Source organism: Xyrauchen texanus, chromosome 30 (assembly GCF_025860055.1).
Source record: "Xyrauchen texanus isolate HMW12.3.18 chromosome 30, RBS_HiC_50CHRs, whole genome shotgun sequence".
NCBI lineage: Eukaryota > Metazoa > Chordata > Actinopteri > Cypriniformes > Catostomidae > Xyrauchen > Xyrauchen texanus.
Genome location: NC_068305.1, coordinates 40256391 through 40276390, shown reverse-complemented (window position 1 = coordinate 40276390; position 20000 = coordinate 40256391). Strand labels below are relative to the sequence as shown.

The window sequence follows — 20000 nt, the reverse complement described above, 5'->3', positions numbered from 1 at the left end:
GAACATGGAGGGCCTGAAGATGGCGTTGTGAGCGTGGGCGATCTCTTCTATTGAGGGCTTGTTCAAACCCTACGGAGTAAGACACATGCACACTTGGTTAATCAGTTAAACATTTGGCAACCCGACAAGGTTACACAACACCTACAAAGGATATACACGATGATGCTTTAGCATTTGGCCAAAACGAGGTATCTTGTAGCTGCATAATCAAGCCGCTAATAGCTTTCAATTGGAACAGATGTTGTGTTATGAGCGCGCTTATGATGCCTTAAAATGTTGCCTACGTAGGCAGCTCACTTGATTTTGGAGCAGCGCCAGTGTTTCAAGCGTTACCCCGCTGGGTGTCTGGCATACACTACCCTATACACTCACAAACACACAAAGTCCCATTTTCACAGACTGGGATCTCTGCGGGTGACTGGCATCAATAGCTGAAGCAATTAAAACTTTTCCACACACACACACACACACACACACACACACACACACACACACACACACACACACACACACACACACACACACACACACACACACAAGCCTCTTTCACAGGAAAGCACAAGGCACTAATATCTACATCCATCAACGCATTGGGAACGTCCTGTCACGCAGGTGTGATGACACTCGATCATGTAACACTGCGGTCGACACCTACATCATCATCGCAACACTACAAGCCTATTTGAAACGCACAGCCTGCTGTCATGGCGACGTCTTCAGGGTAATAGGCGAATTCTGGAAACTAACTGAATGTTAATTAAAAATGGTTAAATAGCAGGCAAAACCAAGGGCCTCCCACCACTTTACGGCCAATTATCATGTGCAAAACCAAACCTACAGAGACCATTAGTGCCAAAACGCAGAAAATATGAATGAGACGACAAAAGGCTGTGTGAAGCACTTATACAAAGGCAATAAATTGTAAACAATGTGTTAAACTAGATTGTTACATTTTCTGAAGAAAATATGAGTGGTTCATGCATTTGCAAAACTTGCATATCATGCAAAGGTGTTTACTAGAGGTTTCTGGATTGTTGCTAGGTGGTTGCTAGGGTATTCTGGGTGGTTGCTAGGATCTTCTGGGTTGTTGCTAGGTGCTGTCTTAAGGTGTTTTGGGTTGTTTGTGGATGGTTAGGGTGTTCTGGGTGGTTGCTAGAGTCTCCTGGTTTGTTGCTAGGTGGTTGCTAAGGTGTTCTTGGTGGTTTCAAGGTGGTTAAAAGGGTGTTCTGGGTGGTTGCTTGGGTGTTCTAGGTAGTTGCTAGTGTCTTCTGGGTTGTTGCTAGGTTGTTGCTAAGGTGTTCTGGGTGGTTGCAAGGTGGTTACTATGGTGTTCTGTGTGGTTGTTAGGGTCTTTTGGGTTGTCGCTAACGTGTTCTGGGTGGTTGTAAAGGTCTTCTTAGTTGTTGCTAAGGTGCTCTGGGTTGTTGTTAGGTGGTTGCTATGGTGTTCTGGGTGGTTGCTAAGGTCTTCTTGATTGTTGCTAGGTGGTTGCTAAGGTCTCCTGGGTGGTTGCTAGGATTTTCTGTATTGTTGCTAGGTGGTTACTATGGTGTTCTGTGTGGTTGTAAAGGTCTTCTTGATTGTTGCTAGGTGGTTGCTAAGGTGCTCTGGGTTGTTGTTAGGTGGTTGCTAAGATCTTCTTGGTAGTTGCTAGGTGGTTGCTAGGGTCTCCTGGGTGGTTGCTAAGATTTTCTGTATTGTTGCTAAGTGGTTACTGGGTGGTTACTAGGTTGTTCTGGGTAGTTTCTGGGGTGTTCTGGGTGGTTGCTAGGGTGTCTCGGGTGTTCTAGATTGTTTCTAGGGTATTCTGGGAGATTACTAAATTGTGGCCAGAATTTTCTAGGTTGTTGTTAGGTGGTTGCTAAAATGGTCTGGGACATTTCTAGATGGTTGCTAGGATGCTCTGGGTGGTTGCTAGGTGGTTCCGTATCGGCCCAAGTAAAAAGAGTAAGGGTTAGGACCCTCAAGTCTTTGTGATGTTCTTCTCCCTAGATATGGTTCAAGTCCCTCATTCAATTTAAGTCTATAGGAGGTTTTTTCAGGTGAAAATGGTAAGTGTGATCTCCCAGGAAAGTAACAGCACACCTCTCCTCAACAACACACATGACTTAAGGGATCATTCATGTCTGGAGCACAAACACTGCAGAACCACTAACACACTGAACGTTTAATACTTAAGGTTAGAGGTTGGTTCAAATCACCTGTCGTACAGCTGTGCGATAGTAATAGTGATGTATGTCCCACTAGATACCACTAACATATACACTGCATTCTGAGAGAGTGAATGGTTGAACAAACCTTTTTAGCTCCTGTAAGCGCAGCCTTCTGGAGTTTACGATAACAGTATTTTGCGTAGCTGCTTATCGCCACTCCTGCAACAGAAAAATACAATACACGTCAGATCAATGTGAACAGTTTAAGTAGCACACATTCACAGGCTGTGTACCAAATTGCTTTCTTCTACTATGAAAAGTCATTCTCAGTTCAGGAAAACATGCTGTCTCAAACTCGTATGACTTTCTATTCTGATGTTCAAGCATCCTCGCGCTTGACGTGTTTTCGTGAGGACTTCCGGTTGTCCCGCTTGCGTCAGTTCTTGTCTGAACATGCTAGCGCATATGCGCCAAGCGCAAGAACGCGTGAATGAGCTTCTCTCATGAACCTGCATAGGAGAGCTGGGTAGAAGTGAAGACTTTTGGTGAATAAGGACTGAATTTATTCGTTGTTTCCCATCTAAAATGATCATCCCACTTCAGAAGACATGGATTAAACCACTCGAGTCTTTTCGGACTCACTTTATGAAACTTGAATGTTTGGACCCCATTGAGTTGCATTGTAAGTTTATAAGCACCTGGTTGCAGTGGTTGTTAAAGTGTTGCTATGTGGTTGCTAGGGTGCTCTGAGTGATTGTTAGAACATTGCTTTGTGTTCTGCAGAAGCCATACAAGTTTGAGACAGCATGAGGGTGAGTAAATGATGAGAGAACTTTCATATTTGGGTGAACTGTTCCTTTAAGGGGCATGATTTTATTAATCTAAGCTTATTATGTTGTCACCACAGAAGTGGAAAGGAAAGTCCTCAGATGCCACGATTTACTCAATCTTTACAACATCCTGTGGAGTGCTACATAAGTTGAATTTACTCAAAATGAAGCGAGAGTTTGGGCATTGTTAATCCGTGTCTTACCCTTGGTGTCGTTCAGAGGGTCCATGTGTCTGTAGATGTAGCCCTCCAGGTAGTTGTGGAATCGAGGGGTGGGAGGGAAGAAGGCCAGACAGATGGCCATGAGCTCCCAGCCCCTCTGGAGACTGTCGTAGCGGAAGTTCTCGGTGGTCTGTCGGCACAGCTGGATGTAGAGCTCATCTCTCAGTCCCTGACAGCTCCAGCCCCTCACGGACACCTCCAGAGCCACCGCCAGCGGGTCGCCTTTCCCCCGCCGGTCCCCCATGTATGTCTGGATGAGTTTGAAGAGCTCCACTGCTTCACGTTTGACAGTCCGGTCGTTCGTCACAATCATGGGTTTCTTGATGGGCTCGCTGCTCCACGCTAGCATGTTAGCAATGGAGACCTTCCTCCTAAACAGACCCTGGAAGCCAGAAGAGGTCGAGTTACCTCAGGCCACGGCCATTCATGGGAAAACTCCTTTTTTCGTTTTCCAAAGTATGTGGTTATGGAGAGTGTTTTCAAAAGCCTCAATTTTCAGTGGATTAAAAACGCAGATCCGGTGCGGACGAGATGCGTAAACGGTGCGTATCGGCTAAGTGTGGACATGGCCTCAGTTGTACTCCTAGGCTACGTCAACACTAATCCGTTATCGTTCGGAAACTTCCGTCATCGTTTTCCAAAGTATACGGTAACGGATCGATCAAATAGTGCTCCTCATGCACAGATACATTTGGGGTAAAACAGTCGCTGTTATTTATCTATACTTTTCCGTAGTGAATGGATTATATTTATAATCAAAATGTATCTAGCTTCTTCCGCCATCTTGGATTTATTTTTCCGCCAAGCTCATCACAGTGCATTCTGGAATCACCTACGCAGGGAAGGATACATACCATGATACCTAAACGACATATCTTAAAGCCCCGTTCACACGCAAAACAGCGACACCATCTCCACGTCTGAGACCGTCGGTCCATGCAACTTGTCATGTGGCTTGTTGAGCGCGTTACCACGGAGACCTAGTGCATGTGGAGGCTTCACGCTATTCTCCGCGGCATCCACGCACAACTCACCACGCGCCCCGCCGCTATAATGTGGCTATAACCACATTATAGCGACCGCGAGGAGGTTACCCCATGTGACTCTAGCCTCCCTAGCAACCGGGCCAATTTGGTTGCTTAGGAGACCTGGTTGGAGTCACTCAGCACGCCCTGGATTCAAACTCACGACTCTAGCGGTGATAGTTAGCGTCAATACTCGCTGAGCTACCCAGACCCCCCAAAAGGTAGGTATCTTAATTATGCTGCCTCCAGGTTTGGGAGGGTTACTTTTCAAATGTAATCCATTACAAATAATTACTTAGTAAAAATCTAATCAGTAACTTAATCCAGTTGCCTCATTATGAAAACAATGTGATCAGATTACTTTTAGTTACTTTTAGATTACCTCAAGATAGCATATGTGAATAAAGTCAAGAGAAAATAAATATTATGCCTCAAATGCTACTGATTGAAGCTGCATCTACATTAATCCAGACACATTTGAAAACCGTGTTTTCGTTTTCGAAACGCTATACGTCCACACTGCCGTTTTTAAGCGTTTCCAAAAAGTCGCTCCTCCACACTGAAACGTGTTTGAAGGAATGCAATGTGAACGTTGTACAAAGTAACCTTTATCTTTAACAACGCCATCAAAGTGAACATCAGGCACAACAGCGCCGCTATAACACGAGCCGCCATCTTGAATGTTTTGGTTGAACGGATCACATGACTGCGTCACATGATCGTTTTCAGATATATCCCTTTTCACAGTCCACATTACAACACGAAGACGGAGTTTTCAAATGTATGGACTTGGGAGAGCTGCTTGGACATTCTGCCAAACATTTTGTTTCATGGAAAAATAAAATAATAATGTGTTGGGGTGACAAGAGGGTGAGTAAATGATGACAGAAATTTCATTTTGGGGTGAAATAGCCTTTTAATATATGTGTAAAAGGAGTTGTGTACAGTACCTGTGTGTGCTTGTTGAAGTGTTTGGACGCCCAGTTCTCGATGTCCGTTTCTGAGGACGGTTTGCGCAGCTTGAATTCTGGGAAAACTCCGCAGCTCGTGCTAGGTATCATGTTCCGAGCATTCCGACTAGCCTCAAACTGAGAACATGCTCCGAGATCTTCCGACTGAGGAAGAAAGAAAACATTATATGGTGATGTTAAATAGCAGCATTCAGGCAAGAGGTAGCACAGATATTAAAACGCCTTCTGCCTCAGGACAGAGTGAAGATCAGGACAAACAGACATTCAGATGAGAAGAGGAAATGAGTCAAATTCTAAAAATAATGAGAACAACGACAACAACAAAATAATAAAAATACTTTCTTGAGACTCCAATTATACAATTATGAAATTTGAAGTCCTTTAACAGCGCCAGAAAGCTTTTTTTTTTTCAAGCATGTTGCTATGTGGTTGCTAGGGTGATCTGACTGAGTGTCTATTAGCATGTAGATTTGTGGTTGTTAGGGTGTTCTGAGTAGTTGTTAGTATGTTGCAATATGGTTGCTAGGGTGTTCTGAGTTGTCGCAAACATGTTGCTTTATGGTTGCTAGAGTGTTCTGAGTGGTTGCTAGCGCATTTCTTTGTGGTTGTTAGGGTGTTCTGAGTGGTTGCTAGTGCATTTCTTTGTGGTCGCTAGGGTGTTCTGAATTGTTGCAAGTGCATTGCTTTATGGTTACTAGAGTGTTCTTCTGAGTGGTTGCTAGCACATTTCTTTGTGGTTGCTCAAGTGTTCAGAGCAGTTGTAAACATGTTGCTATGTGGTTGCTAGGTTGTTCTAAGTGGTTGTTAACGCATTGTTATGTGGTTGATAGGTTGTTCTGAGCTGTTGCTTGCATGTTGCTATGTGGTTGCTAAGGTGTACTGAGTGGTTGTTAAAGTGTTGCTAGGGTGCTCTGAGTGACTGTTAGAACATTGCTATGTGGTTGCTAGGGTTTTCTAGCAACAAGAGTGTTTGCATTTTGCTATATTGTTGCTAGGTTATTCTGAGCTGTTGCTTGCATGTTGCTGTGTAGTTGCTAGTGTGCTCTGAGTGATTGTTAGCACATTGCTATATGGTTGCTTAGGTGATCTGAGTGGTCATTAGCATGTTGCTATGTGGTTGCTAGGTTGCTCTTAATGATTGTTAGCACATTGCTATGTGGTTGCTAGGGTGATCTGAGTGGTCATTATCATGGTGCTATGTGGGTGCTAGAGTGTTCTGAGTTGTTGTTAGTGCAATGCTACATGGTTGCTTGGGTGTTCTGATTTGCTGCAAGTGCATTGCCTTGTCGTTGCTAGGCTGTTCTGATTTGTTGCAAGTGCATTGCCTTATCGTTGCTAGGGTGTTCTGATTTGTTGCAAGCACTTTGCTATGTTGTTGCTAGGGTGTTTTGAGTAGTTGCTAGTGCAATGCTACATAGTTGCAAGGGTGATCTGATTTGTTGCATTTGCATTGCATTGTGGGTACTAGGGTGTTCTGTGTAGTTGTTAATGCGATGCTACATGGTTGCTAGGGTGTTTTGAATTGTTGAAAGCATGTTGCTTTATGGTTGCTAGGGTGTTCTGAGTTGTTGCAAGCATGTTGCTTTATGGTTGCTTGGGTGTTCTGAGTTGTTGCAAGCATGTTGCTTTGTTGTTGCTAGGGTGTTCTGAGTTGTTGCATGTTGTTGCTAGGGTGTTCTGAGTTGTTGCAAGTTCATTGCTATGTTGTTGGTAGGGTGTTCTGAGTAGTTGTTAGCATGATGCTACATGGTTTCTAGGGTGTTCTGAGTTGTTTCAAGCATGTTGTTTTGTGGTTGCTAGGGTGTTTTGAGTTGTTGCTAGTACTTTCCTATGTTGTTGCTAGGGTGTTCTGAGTAGTTGTTAGCCTGATGCTACATGGTTGCTAGGGCGTTCTGAGTTGTTGCAACAGCGTTGTTTTGTTAGCATGATGCTACATGGTTGCTAGAGCGTTCTGAGTTGTTGCAACAGCGTTGTTTTGTGGTTGCTAGGGTGTTCTGAGTTGTTGCAAGCATGTTGCTTAGTGGTTGCTAGGGTGTTCTGAATTGTTGTAAGCGTGTTACTATCTGGTTTGCTAAAGTGTACTGAGTGGTTGTGTGTTCGTGCTACAGTCATGATTGATACCTTGAATCATGTGTCTTGTTGAGGAGACATGTGCTGTTACTTTAGAAATCAGACTTATAATTTGCACCTGGTGGACGAAACAGGTGAAAAATCCCATAGACAGTGTATAATTGAGCAAACGAGCAGACACTATTTTTAAATGGCAGCTTCAGGAATTATGGACAATCGCTGCTGTGAGAAGAGTGTAAAACTTTCTTGGCCGCAGGCTTTCATGATCAACTCGATTAATAAACGAGTCACGGAGTCTTCCTCTCTCTTGCTCATCCTGCGATCATTCAGAGCTTCAGTACGTCGATTACATTCACTCAATCTTCTCTTTAACGCTGTACAAACACGTTTGGGCTGCTGGTGCACGTGTCGATTCCCTCCTCTCATCCTTGCCATGCTCTTCTCACAGCTCTCATGTCTCACTGAGCATGTTTGCATTGCTCGTCTCGGCCCCTTCTCTACATTCCCTAGCCATGATTCTCCAACGTCAACTTTAATTCATAGTAACGAGAGCCTATTGGGAAAATAAACTGAAGATGCCAAATTTAGGGTGCTTTCACATTTGGTTCGATTGCTTGGACCAAACTCGATCCGTAAGAGTTCCACACTGAAATATGAAGCAACTTTAGTTACACACATCAATGCAAGCCCACAGATAACTTTTTTGGCTAAATACACTGATTTCAAAGCTGTCAGTTTGACTATTATTATCAACAAATGGAGCAGAACATAAAAACAAGTCCACCCAGAAACAATTTAGCAGCAGATTGCGACCTTGCAGAGTCCCATACACCCAGGACAAAGATATTCTGGTTAGGTAACAGGCATTTTAAGGTCAGACATCCCAATTAACCTCACTGGCAGTATTTAACAAGCGGTTCAGGCATGATTCTAGCAGGTTGACAGGACATTTAAATGCTCATTATATTGGGCTAAAAGAGCTCAGAGTTCAACTCAGTGCTGCCCAAACAAACACCCTCTGAGGAATCCATTTTATTACGGACATGCAACTCTAATGTATTCAGATCTCCCACAGTTTCCCCTTTTCTACTGCACGGCAAATAACTGCAAAAATTGCTAGGGTGCACTCTTATATTATAGTACAGACTCAGTACACTTACTTTGACTTTATTGCTATTAATTAGAAAATGTATTGCTTCTATGGTTTATTCAATTGTCCAGTAAAATGACAATCCAGTCTGCAAAAGTGACTGAGTTTCATATGACCCATGCAATTGAAGGGAAATTAAGTAAAAGGCAAAATACTGGACGTAGGTTTTAAACATTTCTGGTAAAACTGTGAATGGTGCAAGGACAAGCAAGCTTTGCTGCAACGGCTCTCGGGTGTTATTGCTGTCCAGTTGCAAGGATGCTCAAGGTCAGTGATTCCCAACCCCGGTCCTGGAGTCTCCCTTATTTGACTCACCCAATTCTGCTCATGTAGCCTTCCCATCCGGGTCACGGCACCACTATCGGTCATGTTCGACCCGCACAGCTACTGTATTGCCAACTACTGCAACCCAAAGTTTCTACAATATTCAGGTCTCTAGGTATGGCTTTGATCCCTCTTTAATGTAAGTCTAGGAGATTTTTCTCAGCTGATTGCTCTCACCTTATTTGACTCACCCAATTCTGCTCATGTAGCCTCTACTAATGAGCTGATGAGTTGAATCAAGTGTGTTAAATAAGGGAGACATCCTAAATGTGCAGTGTTGGGGTACTCCAGGACCAGGGTTGGGAACCACTGTGCTAGGTGGATGCTAGGGTGGTTAATTATGTCACCGGTCCTGCTCGGTCCGCTCTGAGTAGGATTCGAACCGGCGTGAGCCGGGATGTGCTCTTAACGAGAAGGCTAAAGGCTACAACCTCTTGGGTCAGTCGCTAGTGGACCTCTTGATGCCAGGGGAGTGAGTTCCCCTTCTGTCACTCACTCGACGTTGTGTCGAATGAAGTGACACAAGGGATCTTCCTTGGGAGCCTCGTGTACCTCTGAACTAGAGAAAAGGCCAATGAGAAATGGGCAGACAGGGGAAGCGGGCGTGTTTTTGGATTGAGGAGCGGAGAATAAGGTACGGCCGTTTACAGTGGTACGTCTCATTCCCTCCCTCAGGGAACGGAGGTTACAAGAGTAACTGTGACGATTTACACATACTGCACAGCTACCTAAACCTCACTCCCATCCGGGTCACGGCACCACTATTGGTCATGTTCGACCCGCACAGCTACTGTATTGCCAACTACTCCAACCCAAAGCTTCTACAATATTCAGGTCTCTAGGTATGGCTTTGATCCCTCTTTAATGTAAGTCTATGAGATGTTTCTCACCTGATTGCTTAGAGAAGTAACAACATACCTCTCTGTAGCACAAACATCACAGAACGGGTTACATGCCGAATAGTAATACTGATACTTTCCTTAGTATTTACCACGAATAAATCACAAAGCATTGAGAGTTATTGGAAAACCTATAAGAAATGGCAATATGCATCATAATGCGGCCCTATTGTTGCAAAAATACCTTGGTTTTGTAAGATATCTGGCAATCATCTCCCATTCTTTGCAGTGGCATACATTGGAGAATCTTGGCAATGTTTTCAGTTTTTGTCTTTGTACGTTACCTGTGATGGGTGAAGGTAGGGCTCCGGTGATGCCAGGTTGGTTTGCACCGATAAACTCTTTTCTAACAACTTTTGAGGAAACGCCAATCTGTCCAGGGTGGCACGCTTCCAGTACCCATCCTGTTGCGCAAGGGCTTCATCTTCACTGAACGCCCGCACAACTGGGCCAGGCAAAGGAAGGGGCGTGGCCCCATCGCTTTCGTAGCCATCCTTCCCTCCTTGGTCGGAGGACACACCCCCTCGCTGATGTAACATCTGCTGGGCTTCCCAAGCCAATCGGGCTTGAGTGATAATCGCTCCAAGACCCGATCCCAAAATTTCTCCCTCCCCTCCCGGAAGGGACGGCTTTCGATTCTTACGTTTTCGGTTGGCGCCATTGACATTGTGACTGTGCTGTAGCGTAAAGGAGCCACCGTACGACAATCCGGCTGACAAACTATTTGAACTAGTTGTCCCGTAGCTCAGAAGATGCTCTGTCGTCCTAAACTGAGGGGAAGAACCTGACTGCTCAACGTAAACCAGCTGCTTAACATATTCCCGCCCAGCCGCGCTGTACTCCCGCCCACTAGAGTTGTAATCCCGCCCACCAGAGCTGTAGTCCCTCGCGGCAGAGCTGTAATCCCGCCCACCGGACCTGTAGTCCCGCCCTGCAGAGCTATAGTCTTGATCGCCTTGGTTGGACGTCTTTTCGGGCGTGGAGCTCCGCTGTCTCGTCAACACTAGTTGACCGTAAGGAGACGGGTTTTGCTTGGGAGAGTGGTAGAGGCCTGGTTTACGTGCCGGTGACCTATCAGAACCATAAAAGGCCGGATCGCAATGCATGTCAGTGGGTGGTTCCTCGTAAATAGGCGGGGACTGGTATTCCGAAGGCGGTTCCTCGTAGAGGGGAGGTTCGTAAGCATAGCGAGGGGACGATGGCTGGGAGTCCCCCGAGCAACGACGCTGAGTGCCGCCCAGCTCCACCCTCTTCAGGAACGGAGATTTAGTTTGGCCGCGGTCAGGCAGGGAATGGGCCGTGGCTTCGGGGTCCGAAGGGGCGTTGCTGGACGATCGTCTGGAGCGTGGAGACGAACTGGAATATCCGTTTCCCTGCGACAGAAAACTGGGTTCTCGATCCGACACCTTGATGAGCATCCTCTCTCTGGTCCCAGTCCCCCATCTAAACCTGAGCGAGAGAACATGAGACAGATTTACTTAAAGAATTTAAGAAATGTATTTTCTTATTCCATTTGATATTTATTTAAGGACTTTATCAGCAAAACTTTTACGCTGTCTTTATCAAAAAAAAAGGATGTAAACTAAAATGTTGATGTTAGGGTTTGGGTTAGTTAGGGTCAGGCAGGGCTGGACTGTTAATCTGGCATACCGGGCATTTTCCCGGTGGGCCGACGCACTTTGGGGCCAATCAGGGGCAGACTGGCCAGCGGGGGAACCGAGCGGGCTGGTGGGTTGGCCACGAAATGTGCCGAATGGGCCGCGGGAAACTAAAATGTTGATGTTAGGGTTTGGGTTAGTTAGGGTCAGGTAGGGCTGGACTGTTAATCTGGCATACCGGGCATTTTCCCAGTGGGCCGACGCACTTTGGGGCCAATCAGAGGCGGACTGGCCATTGGGAGAACCAAGCGGGCTGGTGGACCGGCCACGAAATGTGCCGAATGGGCCGCGGTAAGATAAAATGATGCAGACCGCCGCGATATGCCATAAGCGTCTCAACAAGTTTTGGGCCATTTTTCTTCCCAGTCCAGCCCTGGTGTCAGGGATAGAATTCATACCTTTATTTAAAATAAAACAACAAAAAAGTATAATATGCTTTCTTTAATACAAGAGGCATTTAAGAGCAAATGTGTAAGATGTAAATCTCAGAGGTCTGTGAGTTTAAAGGGTATAGGATGGGCCTCTAAGTGTTAAAGACAAAAGGACTGTGCATAATTAATTTAGCACTTGGCTGCCACAACCTTCTGAAATCTCCCCATGACCTCACTGGATTACACAGCCAAGTGTGTGTGTGTGTGTGTGTGTGTGTGTGTGTGTGTGTGTGTGTGTGTGTGTGTGTGTGTGTGTGAATCTGTGTGTTCCTTGAGTAGCCGGATTAAAACTCTGAACACAAGAAATGTATCTCTCTCTCTGTCTCTCTCCTGAGCGAGAGACCCACTACAAAGTGAACAGTGTTTTCCACTGGATATCAATTATTCATGGATATCCGACCTTCAAATCAATTTACACATTCTACGCCTATCTCTCCTTTCATTTGCTCAGCCTGCACCTCCTTCTGTGTCACACCAAATCATTTCACGACCCTTTCTTTCTCTTTCCTGAATTCCCATCGGGATGAAACTATTTAAGTGCTAACACTGTTTGAATATTTAAGCTTGAAGCATTATGCCCGTGTTGTTAAATGTTACATTGCATGTCTATTAATCCACCATTATTTAGCATTAAGTGTCTTTTAGCTCACCCAGTTTCCTCAAATCTGTTACAGTGACAGAACACCTAAAGAGGACACATGCAGTGTTCATTCCCAAATGAGCATGTATAACATCAGCGAGGACACCTACATTTGCTCCATGGTAAATTAAAGCTAATAAACAAACGTTCTAAGGGGGCGGAGCTTAGCAAAGAGTCAACTATGTAACGAGAGAAACAGTACCCGACCACTTTTTCAGCCGTCTAAGTTCCAGAAGTATTTTCCGCATTGATTTCTTCAATTTGGATATCAAATAAACTACTGATTTGAAGTTGCCTATAAGTATTCTCGTGCGACCCCCTCGTCCACACACGTGGACATTACATTTTAGCTTCGCTATAGGCTACGCTTAATTCAATATTTGATTTTAAACTAACTGATCTCAGTTCAGGAGACCCTAGGCTGTCATTAAAGGGTTAAACTTTGTCATGTGACAAATAAACATGGTGCCAATCTCAGCCGAGTTTGTCTTTCAGAGAGAAAGCAACAAAACTACATCTAGTAAGAAACCCTACAACCCTAAAAAAATCCTACAATCACTGTCTGTGCATTATCATATTGAGGATCAATGGACGTATCCAAAAGATGATAATGTTGCTTTCAGAGGCTTTATATGGAGTTAGGAAGAAAATAAGGTGCATTTCAAACTGTTCTGAGACCAGTGCACACTGGAGGTTAAGTCGTGCACTAAATAGGGAGCAAGGGAGCATCCTATAGCTCTCTATAACTGTTCTGAGACCAGTGCAGACAGACAGCACACTGGAGGTTAAGTCATGCACTAAATAGGGAGCAAGGGAGCATCCTATAGCTCTCTATAACTGTTCTGAGACCAGTGCAGACAGACAGCACACTGGAGGATAAGTCATGCACTAAATAGGGAGCAAGGGAGCATCCTATAGCTCTCCTATAACTGTTCTGAGATCAGTGCAGACAGACAGCACACTGGAGGTTAAGTCATGCACTAAATAGGGAGCAAGGGAGCATCCTATAGCTCTCTATAACTGTTCTGAGACCAGTGCAGACAGACAGCACACTGGAGGTTAAGTCATGCACTAAATAGGGAGCAAGGGAGCATCCTATATCTCTCCTATAACTGTTCTGAGACCAGTGCAGACAGACAGCACACTGGAGGATAAGTCATGCACTAAATAGGGAGCAAGGGAGCATCCTATAGCTCTCCTATAACTGTTCTGAGATCAGTGCAGACAGACAGCACACTGGAGGTTAAGTCATGCACTAAATAGGGAGCAAGGGAGCATCCTATAGCTCTCTATAACTGTTCTGAGACCAGTGCAGACAGACAGCACACTGGAGGTTAAGTCATGCACTAAATAGGGAGCAAGGGAGCATCCTATAGCTCTCCTATAACTGTTCTGAGACCAGTGCAGACAGACAGCACACTGGAGGATAAGTCATGCACTAAATAGGGAGCAAGGGAGCATCCTATAGCTCTCCTATAACTGTTCTGAGATCAGTGCAGACAGACAGCACACTGGAGGTTAAGTCGTGCACTAAATAGGGAGCAAGGGAGCATCCTATAGCTCTCTATAACTGTTCTGAGACCAGTGCAGACAGACAGCACACTGGAGGTTAAGTCGTGCACTAAATAGGGAGCAAGGGAGCATCCTATAGCTCTCTATACCTGTTCTGAGACCAGTGCAGACAGACAGCACACTGGAGGTTAAGTCGTGCACTAAATAGGGAGCAAGGGCGCATCCTATAGCTCTCTATAACTGTTCTGAGACCAGTGCAGACAGACAGCACACTGGAGGTTAAGTCATGCACTAAATAGGGAGCAAGGGAGCATCCTATAGCTCTCTATAACTGTTCTGAGACCAGTGCAGACAGACAGCACACTGGAGGATAAGTCATGCACTAAATAGGGAGCAAGGGAGCATCCTATAGCTCTCCTATAACTGTTCTGAGATCAGTGCAGACAGACAGCACACTGGAGGTTAAGTCATGCACTAAATAGGGAGCAAGGGAGCATCCTATAGCTCTCCTATAACTGTTCTGAGACCAGTGCAGACAGACAGCACACTGGAGGTTAAGTCATGCACTAAATAGGGAGCAAGGGAGCATCCTATAGCTCTCTATAACTGTTCTGAGATCAGTGCAGACAGACAGCACACTGGAGGTTAAGTCATTCACTAAATAGGGAGCAAGGGAGCATCCTATAGCTCTCCTATAACTGTTCTGAGACCAGTGCAGACAGACAGCACACTGCAGGTTAAGTCAGTCACTAAATAGGGAGCAAGGGAGCAGGCACGTGCAGAGGGGGGGGCGTTGGGTGCTTGAGCACCTGCCCCTTTGCCCCTTGGTGCCCAAAGTGCCCTTTTGTCAAAGAAAAAATTCCTCTCATTTTTTTTATTAATTAAAGGCCCTTTTGTGAATGCCTGCCTATGCCAAATCTAAATATTAGTAAAATGTATGATTAATAATTTAGCCTTAAATAAAATGATCCAGATGATGACCTTTCACCTGACGATGACCTCATCCGACCGGGACTATTCCTCACGCCGTACGGCCTCAGCACGCGCATTTTTTAATTACCGGAAGATATCTTCAACACCGCGACCGCGGTAGCTGGTAAGTGGGGATTCATTCTCAGTGAAGTGATTTTGATGTTTATTTACTTATTATTATTATTTTACAATAACGACGTGAAGAGAGCATGCAGATATGTTGTATATATTGCTGTGTGTAGCCTGTAGAAGTAACGTTACGTTACCTTGCTGTTTGAGGGAGAAAAGTTTCACTCACAGGCGTCGAGGGGTCTTGTCTTTTTTATGCCTTTTGACTAAATTATTATTATTATTATTATTTCAGTATTTATTTAAAAAAAATGTAGAGTGCTTTAAAATAATTATCACAACAACACTGATAAGGCTTATACTGATTTTCTCATTCTCTGAATTATCATTATAAAAATAAAACAATTCAGAACAGGATTAAAATATAATTATATTTTAAATGACAAAAATATTTTCTTTCTACAACAGCAAAGACCACTATTCAGAGACGCTTTAAAGGAGGAGATAATTCCAAATGGGAAATATTGCATGCCTTCCATTGCCTGACAGTCCCAGAGAACTGGAAAACAGCTAGCGTTCCAACAGCAGCACTCCAAGCTGTGAAGAAACTGTGCCAGTTCTACAATATTGAAGATGAAGACAAATTGCAGACAGAATTGAAGGTCTTCCATACGTCATACTCATGCCCACCACCAGCCAATGTGTCTTCTATTCTGTCAGTGGCCAAGGAAAACAATGCACATCTAGTTTTCCCCAACATGACTCTGCTGCTGAAGACATATGGCACACTTCCGGTGTCCACAGCAACTGTGGAACGTTCCTTCTCAAAACTGAAGCTTGTGAAAACCAAACTTCGCAGCTTTTGCAAAGAGGAGAGATTGTCTGACCTTCTTCTGTTGGCCATTGAGAAGGACATTCCAATAAATGACAATAATGTCATTAACATTTTTAGGGACATGGCCAACAGGAAATTTCTGTTATAAAAGTATACAACAACTCATCCTCCACTTATTGGTAAGATTAATGCTACACTTTGATTTTTAGTAGGTGCCAACAGAATGAACACACACATACACATTTTAGTTTCTTTACTTATATTTTTGATTAGACATAATCAATCAAAATCCAACTACATCTCAGAGTCACAATGCAACTTGAAATCATGATCACAGTATTGTGTACTGTAGACAGACAAGCACACACACCTCTGTCTATATAGATGTTTGTGTCTCACTCTCACCCCTGCCATGGCCACCATCATCCTATCCCCCATTAATGTTTTTTTTTTTCTCAGATAATTTTACTTTTTTGAATCTGGTATCTTATTTTCTCTACCTGCAGCTCTTGGTGTGCAGCAGCCTCTGTGAGCATCTCCCTCTTATTTTCTTGGAGCAGTCAGCCTTGGCAGGTCAGTGAGCCAGTTCCAAACACTCTCAGCAATCTTTACATCTTGTCATGGTAACATAACAATTGTTTAATCAGCTAATATATCTCCTATATGTTTGTTGTTTTAATGTCTACCGTCTCTCAGATCAACTCCAGTATTAGCAGCAGCAGCAACAACAACAGCAAAGGCAGCATACTCACTCAAGGAATTTAGTAAGATTTTACCAGAACAGGTATCACATTCATGTAAAAAATCTGTTGTATTTGCTGTAAAATAAAATTGCTGTATTTTTTCTGTTTGTTTTTGTTTTTATTATATTAAATGGAACTCTTGTATTTTTGTAATTCAGTTTTTGCCATCAAAATAGCCACAAATGCTGACATGGCATTAAATAAAACTATACTCTACTGTACCGAAACATGGGCCACGTTGATTTTACTATAACGTTTACTATAGTTTTTACTATAACGGCTGTTCTTAATTATTCTGTATAACAGAGAAGAAAAAGGCATCAGGTTGGTACAACTTAAGACACTTCAGTTTCTAATTATTCTGGACAGAAAATATTTTTTTTACTTTTAAACTTAAAATTTGTTTTCTGTTCTGTTTCTTTTCCAAAACTGCATCACAGCGTTTCCTGCCGTATCAATACAGAATCATCCGTATCGATACGCGAATCAGCAAGGAATGTGTCACGATATATTACTGTATTGATATCTTGAGCACCGCGCTATTTAAAGCCTTGTTCCATGTGCCCCTTTTATACTTTGAGCACCTGCCCTTCCAAAGGTCTCTGCACGGCCCTGCAAGGGAGCATCCTATAGCTCTCTATGCAGTTAAGTGCGTTCACTCCTAAAATCTGATCAAAGTTCAGTTTCAGGCTGCAGATGATGTTTGGATCACTCAACATGTTTGACACACATGGGACGATGATCATCAGTGTATAGATTCACAATTTTATAATGTTAAATTTAAACTGATACTTTTTTTATGTTTGGGAGTGTAGTGAGAGTGACTCAATTGCATCATTTACAGTGTCATGGAAGTGGGCGGTCACTGCAGAGCTCTTTTGCCGCACTTTGTTTGCTGTGTTTCTCTGATTGGTGGATCTTCAGGATCATGGGTAGTGTAGTTCTTTACCACAAATTCTGCTATTAAAATGCAATTTTTTAAAACTGTAAAAAAAACACAGACAGATGGCTTCAACAGAATCGATTAACAATTTCTGAACTTATGGCAGATCTGTTTTAAAAAGGTTTATAAGTTCAAGGTTAAGGTTCCATTAAAATCAATTCCCTTATTTTCTCCTGGTATCCAGGCATACCGGGCTTTTTCCCGGTGGGCCGAGGCACTTTGGGGTTGTTCACGGGCGGTCTGGCCATCGGGTGAACCAAGCATGCCGGTGGGTCGGCCGTGAAAAGAAAAAACGGTAAATTCGGTAAAAGCACATTCATTTAAAATTACCCGAGACCTGAGGCTACTAATATCAGTCCCGACTCGTGTCCGAGATTTGGACCCCAACCACGCGGGTCTTGGGTTGAACCTCAGGTTTTTGGATCCATGTGTAAATAAATATTCCTTTAAGCTTAAATCACAGCCATGAACATGTTACTGCTACTTGTTATAGCTTATCAGCGGTAGCTAGTATTAGGAGGAGGAACATTCTAAAAAAAAAAAATGGATACGCCTCTAAGTGCAAGATGACATCATCAATATTTTTGTTTTGTATTTCCCGGAAGAAAAAGACTGTACATTTTACAATTTTCCATCTCCACAAATCTCCTCATTGTCTCTTTAAAGCTGCTCTAAAGACTAAACTGTAACGGGATGACCTATTGGAGAAGGAAGAGATTTGGGGGATTTGGAGGGTTTTGTAGATGTTTAAATATGTCCTCACCTCTCTCCCTCCTCACTGACGGACGTTTTCTCCTCCTGCTCTTGCGATGATGTCGTGCTGACGGCGCTGCGGGCGGGGCTGCTGTCAGCCGAGGCACTGGTCGTTGTAGCAGAGGGCGGAGCCGCGTTCGTATTCTGTTTCAGTGTTTGGAGCTTGGCAAGGGGTATGATGTCAGAGCTGTGTGGGCGGTGCCAAACCGTACTCTGGGTAGAAGCGTTATAGTAGTAGAATCGGGACGTTTTGGAGTCGAAGAGCTCCCACCACTGATCCTGTCCACTGCGCTTGATCTGTACACCTGCCGGGGCGTCCCAGACGCACTCGCCTGTCAGCAGGTTGGCGTACATGCGCTCTCGAGTGCGTGGCTCGATGATTTCCACCCATTCCAACCTAAACACACACAAAATAAGACTTAACACTCAGTATGAATGCATATGGAAAAAGTCAGTAAATGGGAGACAGAAGATAGACATACAGATGAATTACAGGTCATATTGAGTCATCATGATAGTAACGTGTATGTTTGTTTAGTGTGAGTAAGATTCTGTATAAATGTTTAAGTTGTAAAGATTCTGGTCTGGTGTGTTGTGTCGATTTAACATATAATAATAGACTGTTAGTTCATAAAAACTTGCATTAATTGTGTTTGCGTTTTCCCTCATTCGTAAGTTGCTCTGAATAAAATTATCTTTTAAACAAACAATAATAACACAATTTTTTACATTTTCTGATAGATGATGTTCATTGAATTGTTAGGCGGTGATTGGGTGTTCTGGGTGGTTGCTAGGGCATTGCTTTAGAGTTCCAAAGCTGTTCTGAGTGGTTGCTATGCCTATGGTGTCCCGGGTTGTTGCAAGGGCATTGTTATCTGATTGCTAGGTGGTTGCTAGGGCATTGTTTTGCCATTTCAATGGTGTTCTGAGTGGTTGCTATGGTATTCTGGGTGGCTGCTAAGGCATTGCTATCTGGTTTATAGTTGGTTGCTAAGGCCTTTCTTTATAGTTTCAAAGGTGTTCTGAGTGGTTGCTATGTTGTTCTGGGTTGTTGCTAGGGCATTGTTATCTGGTTGCTAGGTGCTTGCTAAAGCATTGTTATCTGGTTGCTAGATGGTTGCTAGGGCATTGTTATCTGGATGTTATGTGGTTGCTAGGGCATTGTTATCTGGTTGCTTGGGCATTGTTTTGCCATTTTAAAGCTGCTCTGAGTGGTTGCCATGGTATTCTGTTTGGCTACTAGGGCATTGTTATCTGGTTGCTAGGGCATTGCTTTGCAGTTTCAAAGGTGTCATGAGTGGTTGCTATGACTATGGTGTCCCGGGTGGTTGCTAGGGCATTATTATCTGGTTGCTAGATGGTTGCTAGGGCATTGTTATCTGGTTGCTAGATGGTTGCTAGGGCATTGTTATCTGGTTGCTAGGGCATTGCTATCTGGATGCTATGTGGTTGCTAGGGCATTGTTATCTGGTTGCTAGGGCATTGCTATCTGGATGCTATGTGGTTACTAGGGCATTGTTATCTGATTGATAGATGTTTGATAGGGCATTGCTTTGCTGTTTCAAAGGTGTTCTGAGTAGTTGCTATGGTGTTCTGGGTGGTTGCTAGGGTATTGTTATCTGGTTGCTAGATGGTTTCTAGGGCATTATTATCTGGTTGCTAGATGGTTGCTACGGAATTGTTATCTGGTTGCTAGATGGTTGCTAGGGCATTGTTATCTGGTTGCTAGGGCATTGCTATCTGGATGCTATGTGGTTGCTAGGGCATTGTTATCTGGTTGCTAGGTGGTTACTAGGGAATT

General features: G+C 43.9%; 2 protein-coding genes across 2 annotated transcripts in view; one reads left to right on the top strand and one right to left on the bottom strand.

Annotated features, from left to right (window-relative positions):
• psmg4 (proteasome (prosome, macropain) assembly chaperone 4) overlaps positions 1-20000 on the top strand; it is a 180371-nt gene that overhangs the window by 139093 nt on the left and 21278 nt on the right. The window lies entirely within an intron of this gene.
• The window catches only part of LOC127623582 (rho GTPase-activating protein 39-like), a 46182-nt gene that overhangs the window by 9685 nt on the left and 16497 nt on the right, over positions 1-20000 (bottom strand). Inside the window, exons 2-7 of the mRNA XM_052097974.1 lie at positions 18210-18596; positions 9928-11092; positions 5180-5344; positions 3187-3586; positions 2299-2372; positions 1-69 (exon numbers count right to left, since the gene is read on the bottom strand). The exon at positions 1-69 is cut by the window's left edge and continues 131 nt beyond it. Coding sequence (XP_051953934.1) covers positions 1-69; positions 2299-2372; positions 3187-3586; positions 5180-5344; positions 9928-11092; positions 18210-18596 — 2260 coding nt within the window. The remainder of the gene's footprint in view (positions 70-2298; positions 2373-3186; positions 3587-5179; positions 5345-9927; positions 11093-18209; positions 18597-20000) is intronic.